This window comes from Heterocephalus glaber, unplaced genomic scaffold, assembly GCF_053883595.1.
Source record: "Heterocephalus glaber isolate CG9 unplaced genomic scaffold, H.glaber_assembly_v1.0 deba00001509, whole genome shotgun sequence".
Classification (NCBI taxonomy): Eukaryota; Metazoa; Chordata; class Mammalia; order Rodentia; family Bathyergidae; genus Heterocephalus; species Heterocephalus glaber.
The window spans coordinates 18,527,216-18,541,098 of NW_028258325.1; the positions used below are offsets into that span (position 1 = coordinate 18,527,216).

The window sequence follows — 13,883 nt, forward strand, 5'->3', positions numbered from 1 at the left end:
AAGAAGGAAGGAGGCAGGGAAGAAAAAAGAAAAAAAGAGGAATGAGAGGGATGAGGGAAGAGGAAGAGAAACTGAAGATCTCCAAAACTGTCCATATCTCAGTCTGGGCATTTAACAGACAAGGCCAAAAGGGTCTGTCTGTCTGTCTGTCTGTCTTTCTTCCTTCCTTCCTTCCTTCCTTCCTTCCTTCCCTCCTTCCTTCCTTCTTCCTTCCTTTCTTTTTTGTACTAAGGATTGAACCCAGAGTTGTCCAACTGACCTACATCCCCAGCCCTATTTCATCTTGTTTTATTTTATTTTGTATTTTGAGATAGGGTCTCACTAGTTCACTAAGTTGTCAGTAGCGAGCTCAAACTTGTGGCCCACACCTCAGCCTCCCAGGGTGCTGAACTTGCAGGTGTGCGCCACCCTGCCTGACACCAAGAGGACGTTTTCCCCTTTCCCAGTGGAATCAGAAAATGAGAATGAACACAGCAGCCTATAAGGCCTTCCTCTGTCTCGGCTCCCACCTAGGGCAAATGTACTTGCTTCTTCCCTAGAATTTAAAGGCTCTGTAGCAGCTTCACACGATGGTTCAGAGGCAGCAGCCTCCCCTGGCATCCCCAGTCTCTCCTTGCCACTGTCTTTTACCACCCTGGAATCCCCTAGGTGATGTTGCCTGGGGATCAGGCCAAGATTTCCATCATAGCTGATACCATACCTCCTATCAATTATCTCACATGGTTTCACTTAAATCCAGTTCCTGGGTCAAACTCTACTATTGCTCTAGGCACCAGAATCTGTAGCACCAGGGTTTTTACTGAGCTAGTTGTCTTGACCTAATAGACATAAACATAAATCATCATCACTGAAATAGTATAGCATCACAATGAGAAGTACAGATGCCAAATGTGTTCAAATCCTGCCTCTGACTCCACGGGCACTTTAACTTGGGCAGCTTACTTAACTTCTCTGTGCCTCAGTTTCATGGTCTGTTGAGTGAATAAAATCTACTCCATATGCTAACCATGAGAATTAAATTAATTAATATTTGTCAAATTTTTGTATCATCTAGAAACTTCTACATGGGCAATACTTTTGGAAACATTAAACTAGACACAAAAGGACCCTTTACGTCTAGGTTTGCTCAGGCTGTTGCTCTTCTATGGGAATCTGTTGTCCCTCTTCTCCTGCCCCAACCAAAACCAACACCAAAGCTATCAAAAGCACCCTCATTCAAAGCCAGGGATTTAGCTCAGTGGTTCTGGCACCTGCCTTACAAGTGCAAAGTCCCGAGTTCAATCCCCAGTACCAAAAAAAAAAAGCACCCTCATTCTTGCCTCTGCAAAGCCCATCCATTTCAAAGACTATGTTGATAGTAATCACAGCCATTTATGAAGAATCTATTAGCTCAAAGGTGCTGTGCTCAGTACTTTCCATACATCACCTAACTGAATCTTTATCTGCCTTATGAGGAAGACCTAGGCTTAAACAGCCTGGGTAATTTTCCTAAACTTCTACAACTTGCAACCAGAAGAGTCTGGATTCAAACCCAGGCCCCTCTGACCCCAGAGCCTACAAATATCCATTTGGATGAAGAGGCCCCAGCAGGAACTCCCTCTGGCCAGAGCGCATCACAGCTCCTGGTTGGACACGCTTTCTGTTTTGGCCTCTCCCCTTGCACTTAGCAAACTGCACGCTGCAGTGTGGTTATCTACTTGCTGGTCTTTCCATCCTGTTATTTTTGTCCTATTATTCAGGACAACACTTTCCATTTTAAGCATTATGCAAGTCAATTATTGCAACATTTGCTTCCATCTGAAAAAGGGTTACAGAAGACTGAACTGAATTGAACATTTTCTTTACAACTCTGGTCATCTTTACCAACACCAGACACTGTGATGCTCTGTGATGTAAACATGTCTATAGGGCAAGTTTCTCTGGGGGACACAGGGTGACAGTTAAAAAGTCACACTCCAGCCCCCACCCCTCCAGATCTACTACTGAATGGGAACCTCGGGGTTGAAGACCAGGAATCACTCAAGTTTAAGAACCACCACCTGAGGGAATGTACAGGCTTCTGACCCTGCTCTGCACTCCTAGTTGCAGCTGGGTGTTAGTTCCTGTGTCTGCTTTTCATAGTTTTTCTGACATCTCCCACCTTCAACCTGACAGCTATCACTTCTCACTGCCAGCCCACACTGCTGGATTGAATCTCTCCTATTCCTCTTCTACCCACTAAGGCTATGGTTTCCAAAATATTTCTTTTTAGCTTTTGAATTCTTTCTTGCCAACCGATCCTTAGGGAAATTCTCAGTATGCAGCATGCACTATCAGAGCTGTTTGATGGACGATGAGAGAGCCCTGGGTTTCCAATGTTAGGCTCATTTCCTCTCTGACCCCGTCACCACCAACTATGGTGGCCCAGAGGATCTTCCCCAAATTTCCTAGGCTTCCACAGAGAGCATTTCCAAACCCACTGAAATAATACAACTTTCTGGCAAATCTTGTCATTTTTATTGTACCAGATAACTTACTTTATTTTAATTAGCATTTGCCATTATCTGAAAAAGAGGGTGTTTTCATGTAAGTTTCTCAGTGTAGTCCAAAATCAAATGTATTCATTTCTATTTGGGAACAGATCACCAAGTGTGGAATGTGGCCTCCAAATTATTATATTTGCAAGATCACTCCTAACAGCGGCTTTTAACATAGAAAGTGACGGTCTGCTTGTATTAATAACTGAACCACCATTACTTCTCAAAGGCTCTCGGAAAAATAAAGGTCAAGGGAATTTGCCTTTTCAAAAAGATCTCTCCTCTGTGGAAGACAATGACAAATCCAGGAAAAACTTCCTAACCTTTAAAATTGTAGGCATTTCATATTGGCCATACTCTACTTTAGTGTGTTATAATTTAAAAATAGGATCCAAGCAACAATTTTTAAACCTGAAAAAAATATATAAGCAATTTCCTTTTTATGTTCTTTTAGGCTTTTTTTTCCAAATTTTACATTTGAGATTCAGAATTTAGGAAGAAAATTTAACATGTGCACTAGAGGCAGAGACGGGAATGTTGTATGGGAGATGCCTTATGATTTCGATAGGGAACTAGAACATGGTCCAAAGTCACTTATGGAGAGAGATACGGTGAATGTGACAAGATATGAGCAAGTGCTGTACGTGGGTAAAGAGTGTATAGTATTTGAGGGACTCTCCTATCAATTTTTCTGTAGGTTTGAAATTCTTCAAAATAAAGTTTGGGGAAAACAGTTCGAGCACCTGTACAAGGAAACACAGTCATACATGTGTATGTGTGAGACTAAGGCATCCCGCAGGACCTGAACCTCAGTGGGAGATGTGAGGCATCTAAAGCGCAGTGTTTTCAGAAGCACCTATGTGACCCTGAGTGGCACCTGGGACACCCGGCACCCAACAGCAACAAATGCATCTGCATTCTCAAACTGACTGTGGCCAATGCTTTGGACTCCTACAGAGAAGCTTAAAGCTAAGGTTATCCGTGACTTCATTTATTCATGTGTTTATTTATTCATTTATTTTCTGTATGTGTACTGAGCCCACTCTAAGGTAAGAGACTACTCTCTGCTATGAACCTACTCCTCACTAGTACACCCTTGACATTCAAACCAAACAATCCAAAGCCAAATTCTGTAGGTGTTAGGTATGGTGGACACTGATGACAGGCTAGTTCCTGCTAAAATATTTTACTATCTACCAGACCCTGTTTAATATATAATTTTTATCATCATCACCACTTGCAGAAGCAGCAGCAGCATCTGAACTATTCCAGGGCAGGGAACTGACATCAATCATCTTTGTTTCTTTGACATCCAAGATAATAGTACATAAAATATTCAGTAACTTTTTTTTCCTGTACTGAGGATTGAACCCAGGGCCTTCACACTAAGCTATTTCCCCAGCCTTTTTTTATTTTTTTATTTTTTTGAGACAGAGTCTCATAAAATTGCTAAGGCTGGATTTAAATTTGTGATCTTCCTGTCTCAGCCTCCCAGAGTGCTAAAATTACAGATGTGCACCACCACACCCAGCTGATAAATATTTTTTCAATAAGTAAAACCATAAGTCTATTTATTTGTTCTTATTCAAAGGTTTGCAATGGTTTAGAAGAACATAAACTCTGGCTGCCTAATTAGAGTAGCTAACAGGTACTGGGTGCATATACAATCTGCCTGGTATTTTCTAAACGCTACATTATGAACTCAATTAAGCTGTGCACCTACACTAAGATGAAAGCATTAAGATTCTTCTTTTACAAGTAAGCAAAGAGGAGAGATTGAGTGCTGTTTCCACTGTCCCAGCAGAGAAAAAGAGGCCACTCGAGGTCTGAACTCCAGCAGGCTTCACTAAGCTACGTCACAATTTCCAGACAGAGATGCTCCAGGGGTCTAAACGGCACTCAGACTCCGGTTGCTTTTCACTCATTACTACCTTAGATCTCAACATCACCCGGGACACTTTCCGCAAAATGATCCTCAACTCCCATAGCCTGAGCAAGCAAGTCAGACTTTGGGGACTTCCTGTTTCATTTCACCTTGTCTAAATACAACCCACTAAAAATAACCGAAAAGGGAAGTGTCTCCCAGCTGCGGAGGAGCTGCAGAATTTGCAGAAGACATGATGTAAAGCCATGATCCCGGCCTCCACAAACACTGAGGATGCTTTTCAGAATCAGCAAGTTGCAGATTGGGATGAGAAAAAAAAAGTTTCCAATTATTGAAATTCCGTAGTGTATTGAATTATGCAATTATTTTATTGTATTAACAAGTGCTAGAGCAGAGCCGCAATTGCTGAGATTCTTGCAATTTGGAAGCGCAGAATTTATTCTTTCCCCCAGGTGATTACATCTCAAGAGTCCATCCATTTTTCTGGGATTATGGAAATGATCCTATTTTTGAACTGCTTCATTCAGAAATCTAAAGCAAGCCTGACCCTGTCTTTCCCACTCCAAATTTTGCATGTGACCCCCCAATACAGACTGAGCGTATTTCAGAGGGAAAACTGCCTGCAAATTCATATCATTTTTGTTTCCATTAATCCCTTTAGGCTCTTTTCTCTTTTAAATTCAAATAAATATAGTGTAAATATAAATTGAAAAATCAGTTATACAAATTACATATTTTCAGTGATGTGCACAAATGCATTCTTGTTCATTTACTTAATAAGGATTTATTCCAAAGGGTTCATGTATCACACTGTAAAATCCAAAGCACTCCATCAAAACATCTAAAATAGGTATTCTATGATACTTTTATGCATTTCTATTTGCCTCAGTTACTTCAGCAAATATGAAATGTAATCATGCAAAATTAAACATTCTATACATTTTCTATTCATTCTCTAACCCTCTTCTATACTCTGGAATAGGCTATCATACTTTCAAGTTTAAGGGGACAAAAAGTGAATCAGACTTCTTGTTTCTGAAAGCATTACAAGTAATAGGTCTTTTTACTTAGAGCTTTTCATCTAAGAATCACCAGGCCCTTTATACATAAAACATAATTAATCCATACAGTCAGCTACATTTCTACCCAATGGAAATCCTCCTGGCTGATGGAGAAGCCATATTTGAATTTTCTCAATCTGATTTGGTTCAGGCTTTTAGAAATGATGTTTCATTTGCTTGTGAATGGCCAAGGGCCATGATCATATATGGGAAAACCTGGACCCTCCTCCTAAGTAAGTGATAGTATAGACCACAGAATCTGGACCCCAAGTGCCTTGTGTTTGACTCAGCTTTGTAGCCCTGTAGCTATGAGATACGGAGCAAGTTGCTTGTCTTCCCTAGACTTCAGTTCTTGTAGTGGTGAAATTAGGGTCATAATAGCTCCCGCCCCACAGGAGAGTTGGGACAAATTAGCTACACATATAACTCATTTAGAATACCGCCTAAATAGCATTAAAAGTTATTATCTTGTCCTTCTCAGCTATGATGCTTGCTACCTTTCAAACTCATTTAACAGTTATCTCATTGTGAAGCAGTGGCGGTAGATGCTATTATTCCCATTCTACAGGTGAAGAAAGAAAGATTGAGTCCATTCAGCAGTGGTCCAAACTTAAACCCCTAGAACTTAAACTAGTACATTTCCATGATTCCACTTTCTATCCAGAACCAGCAGACACAGTGGTCCAGACAGCTCTCTGCTTATTTGGGGGGAGGAAAAGCGTCATGTTCCCAAGACGAAACAGAAAGCGCTCTCTTGCCAAGGCTTGTCTTGCATAGCAAAAGAGATCCCGAAGGGCAGGAGACATGACGACAAGGCTGCCTTAATCATGATCTCTGCTAACTATGAAATGAAAGTTAATTTCATGCCTTGCATCCACAGACAAAAAGGTTCAGAGCTGTTTAAATTCTCTTCAGCCCCATGACAGTTAGTAAACAGGAGGCTTCGTGTTCTAATGCTTGAAATCACCTTTCGTATCTCAATATATTATTTATGCACTCAGCTTAAAATAAACAGCAACTCCGAAGTAGGTGAGTGGTCTCATTTAGTATGAACTTTTTTTTCACTCTGACAGTTACTTTAAAACATCAGTAAACAACCTTAATTCACTTCTAACAAATTAGTAGGCTACTGCTGTGTCTACAGAAGGCAAGCAGTTTGTATTATTAACCAAAACAACTTTCTCCCTGTCAATCATCTGCACCTCACAGAGGGATGTGGGCTTTGCTGTCTTGTTACTCAAACCAATCCATGGGCACACGTGATTCCAGACGGTTTCTTCTGAGGTCATTCTCTTCCACCTTTGATTACATCTCTTGGTTCTGAGACGAAGAATGGGGCGTGGAGAAAGTAGATTCTCAGTGCTGCTTGTTAAGAAAGATATAGACAAATGAGAACCTTTCCAAAGGATTGAAGACTTTGGAAATCATGGCAATGAGCTCTCCTGTGGAGGGAACTGAACCAGACAAAAGCATCACTGTAAGCAGACCAAAGGGCAGAAACCAAATATTTGAAAGGGTGTCACTTCACAAAAGGAAGACTTGCTCTTTCTAGGTCTGGATAGCAAAATTAGGACCCGAGGTGAAGATAAACAGGACAGACTGGGGTTCAACTCAAGAAAGAAGGCTATACTAATAAACTTCCCGCTTCTTTCTATAGGCTCTCAAGCACCACTCAGATGGAGCCCCTAGAATTGGCCAACAGACATAGACTGGACAGCCCCATTAGTCCCAGGAGTACTCACTAAAATGGGATTCAGTAAGTTTTTAAACTTCTTTCTGTTAAGAGTTTTTAAAAGGTATCCTTCCCCCTTGTTAAAAGGAGAAGATACCATGAGTCGAGCGCTGGTCACACAGGCAGCCAGTCTATGGTCATACACACAATTCTAGGACATTGGTTGGCCTAGTAAAATAGAGAGATGCATTATTCACTGGATAAGCCAAGTGATACCATCACTTAAGGAATGTACCATCTCTGCCCTGCTCTTTGGCTATATGGTTTGTAGCCTTTACCATTCCATGGAGAGGAGGCCACTCCCAAGTCACCTGGCCTGTAACCCGGTTTAAGAGGGGTGATCCACACTTAGCTCACCATTTGGGCCGGCTTCCTTCCCCACCCCAAGTCTAGGAAGACAATACCTAGAAAACTGTCCAGTTGACTTTCCCCATTAACACAACATTGTTCACCTCATTGAAACATTAGTCTCTTCCTGAAACCAGCCCTTCCTTTGAGACACAAACTGACTGCTCAAAACACAAGTGAAATACAATTCAAAAAGAAAGACAAAGAGGTGGAGGAAGAGAAATCGAAACAGCTGGCATTTACATCTAGCATTTAAATCAACATTTTTCATAAAATATGCAGACATGTGTTCATCCAAATTATCTAATAAACATTGCATTTATTTATTCATTCATTCATTTACTGCAGAGGAAGATGACTTTTCTACCCACAGCATATTGACAAAATAGTGAGTTCAAAAAATATTAAATTCCTCAAAGGAAGTCAGATTATCAATATCTGGGTATGAAACATGGTGCTACAGAATACTTGATATAGCAAGAATGGACATCCGGCATTTGCACTTTGAAGTAACAGAAAATAAGATGACAATAATGTGTTATACTTACAAAGTACCCTTCATCCATGGGGCTCCAATTTTACCAATATTAGCTCACTGATTTTCGCAAAAAACCTGAAAGGCAGAGGGTAAGTTTGTGTTACCCCCACTATGCAGATGGGGATACAGAAGTACAACAAAGAAATCGATTATTGGCTGATTATGGTGAGAATTTTGTAACAGGAGGAGGGTAAGGATTACGAGTCACCGCTACCACCTCTTTTCCCCTTGGAACTGTTATTTCCTATGTAATTTTTATCACAATCTCAGCTTATTTAACACATTTCACCCACAATAAAACAATGATGAATAATAACCCCAAATTTTTATGAGCCCAGACACCAACATTCCTCTAATACCAGAGAAAGGGTTGAAAAAATATTCAGTTTCAAACATGCAGGGAATATTACATTGACAAAACACAACCATCCAACAAAATTTGGCCTGAAAATAATGTTACTACTGTTCAGTTTGTAATATGCTTATGTTCACATTTCAGCATATGGACTTGCCTTTTAAAAAATATTCCAAGGAAGTTAGAATGCTCCAAAAGTAATCTCACTAAGAATATTTTTAGAAGGGTGTATTTTTAACAACCCTTTCTAGGACATCCCATCCTTTCTACCACTCTTGGGCCATTTATTCATGCATTGAAAAAATAGTATTTATTGAGTTTATCATTGTATGTAGTTTCTTAGAAGACACAAAAATATGTATGACACAGGTTGTACCATCAAGAAACACAATCCTATAGTTCAGTGATTTTTAGTATTATCACAACCATTCTGATCAAAATTTCTCCAGATACAGTTGTTGGTTTTTGGACACTCACAGTGAGTCACAGATACCTATCCCAGAAAGATAGCATTTTGGGGGAATAGTCTCAAAAAGGGTGAGTCTGGGTGCTGGTTACAGACCATACTATGTGAAAGTACATAGAAGATGGGTCTCCTGAAAAACATTTGCCCTGGAGTCTTCTGGATGCCCATGATTTGAGGCCCATGATCTCCCCGTATCCTCATTACTCACTTCTGCAACATGGACCTCTTTAGTCCTCCTCAAATCCTCAAACACATTCCCACCTCCGGACCTTTGTCCCTCCAGCTGTCCCCCTTGCTTGGGACAATCTTGCAACCTTGCCATGCCTCACTCCGCCCCTCTCATCAGGTCTCTGCTGAGATGCCCAGCCCTAAGGTCTCCCCTGACTGCCTCTCAAACAACAGCAGCCAATTACACTCTTCCCCTGCTCTGTCTCTTCATAACACTATGACCTAAAATCATACAGGTTATCTCTCCGTTGGTTTCCCTGCCCACCTCCGCTATAACAGAAGCTCCATCAAGCAGAAAGGCTTTTATTTACGGCTAGATGCTAAGGTAAAGGCACACCGTAAATACTGTTTGAATCAATGAATCACAGTGTAGATCTGGGGTCTCGGTCTTTCTTGTGTGCTTCTTTTTATTCTTCCTGGGGATTCTGTTACATAATTCCTGAGAAATCAATTTCCGTACTGGATAATAACTGATTTTTAGCCTCCCCCCGCAAAAGAGAAACAAAAACTCCACAAACACTTAATGAAATGGTTCTGAAAAGTGTAATAAACACCAGTTTTTATCATTTTTCTATTCTTTTCATTGCTGGAACAAGAGTCAGGCGGCCTGCAGGCCTGCTGCCCCTCTCTGGACAGCTCTATACCTCTCACCTCTTGCTCTTCCCGGCCTCTGTTTCCCAATAGTGAAGTAAGGCAGCTTACTACCTCCATTTCCAAGGTTGCTTCTAGTCCAGAAACCAGGGAGATCAATGAACAGGTGATAGGGCCAAATCGTATCCACCTCTTTACATCTTCTGCCTTAGTAGCACTTACTAAGCATACATTTACCGCAAAGGTAACAAGGTCACCGTTTCATACTAAGCCAAGTAGGGGTCCCACAGGAGAGGATTTGATTGTGTAAGTCTATCTAGAAGCAAGCCAGCTTTGGAGAACACCAAATCCTCCCTGCAAAGCCGCTCCGCCACACCCACTGCCGCACCCCAGACACACGACGCAGCATCAGCTGCTTTCGGTGTCTGGAGTCAGGGACACAGCGCTCGGGTCTCTAAACAGATTTCTTGTTTACTTGCACATTAATAAAACTCGCACCTTCGCCAGTCAGAATTCCCCCCCCCCAAAGCATCTGAACATCCGAAGAGATTTAGAAGCAATTAACATTCACGAGTAACAGAGCAATCAACATGGGAATCGCTAATGGGACTGGACAGAATCCAAAAGCAGATATTAGAATAATAGTGAGTCCCTGACACGGGTCATGGTGCTAATTCTGCAGGGCAGAGTCGTGGGCTGTTCCCAGTGGCTGCGTGGGGCCTCTGTGAAAGCCACAGCCACCTGTTCTATATCCGACCCTCACCCTCAACACAGACCTGTATTTTTAACTGCTGTCGAAAAGAAGGCATTTTTGCATCGCTATAGCACAACCTCTAGCATTAATGGTATATATTGAAACCGAGTTTATTTTTAAATTGCCTACCTGACAAAAATGTTAAAAATGTCATTCTTCCCACTTTAGGTCTCTAGATTATCTATCTTCACCTGTTAGCTTTTTTAGCTAGAGGCCCCAAAAATAATAGCTACGGATTCCCACCCTGACGCTCCCCCGATTGCTTTGGCCGCTTGCCTTGTGTGCACACATGGGTTTGTACACCCCTCAGATACGGAGAAATGAGGCATTCCTCTTCCAAGGAGCGCCATGCCTGCCTCTTTGTCATTTTCCTGGCCTGTTTTCATAAAAATCACTACAGAAATCAGCCCAACACCCACCCCCCACCCCACCCCACCCCACCCCACCCCCACACACACACATACACCCTTTACCCTGGTATGAAAGTCTCTGGGTCCCAAGGAAGTTTCCACTGTGCTCCTCTTGCTGCCCACTCTCTAGCTTCCAGACCTCATCACTCCAATCCTTCACACACCCAGCCCATCTCTCTTCCCTCCAGCTAGACTGAATTCTTCAGTTGTGTCCCTGGCTTCTGCTTTTCCATCAGCCTCAAGTACAAACAGCTCAGGCTTCAGAGCTCCTCACCTTTCCAGGCCCACATATACTGCTATGTCCTCGGCTTCTCCCAAGTCACCTGGATTTCCTCATGACCACAACATTCACCTATGGTGACAGGGCCCTTTCTCTTTCTGTGTGCACTCTGCCCCAGGTGGTTTATTCCCACACTTTAGTTTTGATCACAGTCTATTATGGTTTATATCATTCCATGTGGTCTAAGAAAATAAATGTGTCCCAAAAAGAAGCAAGACATACCACATACAGATTCAAATTCCCTATGATGAACGTAATCATTATGTATTTCTAAAATGTACCAATAAATGTTTTGCTTCAAAAAAGAGAAACTAAATGGGTCCCAAGGAGGAGCTTTTAAATTTTCAATTTCCTCTAACTGGACCAACCCCAGTACGTAAATGGATAAACTCCACTTACTCTGATTATATTATGTTTCTGGTTTTTCTCTTTCACCCATGCTTTCTTCCATTCCTCTCTCCCTCTATTTCACTCTTCCTGATTGTTAAAGAACCCCTCCTTCTTTCTTCATAATCCAACTTTTAAATGTTTTCTTTCCCTCCCCATCCTCAACACATCCCTTTCTAAAGGTTCACCTTGTCATCTGATTACAGTCAGCCCCAAATACACTTCCTGCCACCACCAAGCAGTGTGTGCTAAAAGCCTGTTTTGACAACGATTTTGTACCACAGCAGCTAAATTAAAGGGATGTTATCAACAGATCCATGCTTAAGGATCCCTTACTTTATCTCTGGGGCAAGCAGTTTGCTTTTCCCAGCAGCAGCCCCAAAGCTGAGAGGCTTAGCCTCCAAGAGCTCAGGCCTCCCACAGACTCAGTCCCTGCCTCCCTTTCAGCCCACCCCCTACCCCCACAGAGCAGTAGGGAGACTAAAGGGCTTCTGGGGCTGTGTAATCCAATCAGGGCTGGGTGTGCTTCAGTCCCTACCGGTCGGGTTGGAAAATATTTGGGCAAAATGCCCTGTAACTACACTGGGCATTCCATGTAGGGTCCCATGCCCATTTCTGACGGTTCCACGGAAGTCAGGTGACCCTGCCCAGGAGCTGGGCCTCGCCTATCTTTCCAACCCCCAGGACAGCCCTTCACTTGGGCTAAGAAGGCAGAAGGGGATATGTGTGCATGTTGGGAGATGCCTGTGTGTGAGGAGAAAGAGCGCATTGCTGTGCGAGTGTGTTGCATGTGTCAGTATGTGAGAGAGAAAGTACATGTATCTGTGTATGTGAGAAAGAGTGCACATGTGAGTGTGCATGAGACAGACTATGTGAGTGTGTGTGAGACAGAGTGTGTGTATGTGTGTGCTTATGTATGTGTGAGAGAAAGGGTAGAAGTGCATATGTGTGTGATTGTGTGAGGAGAAAGTGTGTGTGCATGTGTGTGAGTGTATACATGTGTGTAAGTGTGCTATATGTTTATGTGAGAGCGTACATAAGTCTGTATGAGAAAGTGTGTGTGTGTGTGTGTGTGTGTGTGTGACAGAGAGAGAGAGAGAGCACCAAGAGCAAGCAGGGGTGAATACTGAACAAACACATAGATTCTATTTAACCTCAAAGATTAAGGAAATCCATTTTTCAACCCCTTGCTCTGGGCACCAGCCGAAACATCGTGCCCGTCTGCATACTAGCCAGGGCTTTTTCAGGGGTCCTTAACCTCTCCAGATCCCTTTCCCAGTTGATGCAACCCACAGACCCTTCCAAGAGCAGCCTATGAAGGATCACTGAGGAGACAGGTTACGAGGAAATATCTCCGGAGCCCAGGTTGAGAAGCCAGTCGAGGTGCACGGTTCCAGTGGATGAGGAGGAGAGCTGCTCTCTGGATCTTTTCTTTAACTCTGGATTTCTGCAGGAAAGGCTTGTGTTGTGCAAGTGAGGCCAAGTGGCCATTTGACACACTGTCCCCTCCCATCCCTGAGATCCTCTGACTGCATCTGCCATGTAGACATTCCCTGCACGCTGATCCAAGGGCATTCCACATTTGCTACCCTTAAATAGCTAAGAACATAGACTTCCTTTATTTATGGCCCTAGGTAGATTCTAACTACTCCTGGGAGAGAAGAAAACGAATAAACAAAGCAATTTGAGGAGGTTGTGGAGAGTAGAAGTAACGGTAAAAACTTCAATTGGACAATTTATTCTTTCATCAAATATTTACTGAGCATCTACTATATGTTCACAGTAGTGAACAAATCACCTAAGATCTCCTCCCAAGGACTTCACATCCAGATGTGAGGAGATACCATGTAACCAAGTAACTAAGTACGTGTCCAAGAGTGATCAGTGCAATGAATTAAAGCAGAGAAAGTGGGAAAGCACAAGGACATTGCAATTTTCATACAGAATTCATCTCCCATTTCAAGACAATAAATAATGTGTCACCGACTTCCTAATATGTTTCAAGCCCTGCAATGAATTCTTGGAAGTAGACATATCTATCTATCTATATTTGTATACAGTCAACCCTCCACACCTGTGGGTCCCAAATCCACAGTTTCAACCAATCACAGATGAAAAAACTAAAATTTTCATTTGTACTGAACATGTATAGCCTTTTTTTCTTGACTTTCTTCCCTAAGTGATACAGTATAACATTTCCATAGCATTTACATTTTATTAGGTATTATAAGTATTCTAGAGATGATTTAAAGTGAGGATGTGCGTAGGTTATATGCAAATACATATACACACATATTTATGCATATATATAACATATACACACACACACATA

At 42.1% G+C, this 13,883-nt stretch overlaps 1 protein-coding gene across 1 annotated transcript in view; it reads right to left on the bottom strand.

Moving 5' to 3' along the window:
* Nucleotides 1-13,883, bottom strand: part of Ppargc1a (PPARG coactivator 1 alpha) — a 638,292-nt gene that overhangs the window by 438,752 nt on the left and 185,657 nt on the right. Inside the window, exon 2 of the mRNA XM_013073084.3 lies at nucleotides 8,091-8,155. Coding sequence (XP_012928538.1) covers nucleotides 8,091-8,108 — 18 coding nt within the window. The 5' untranslated portion in view covers nucleotides 8,109-8,155. The remainder of the gene's footprint in view (nucleotides 1-8,090; nucleotides 8,156-13,883) is intronic.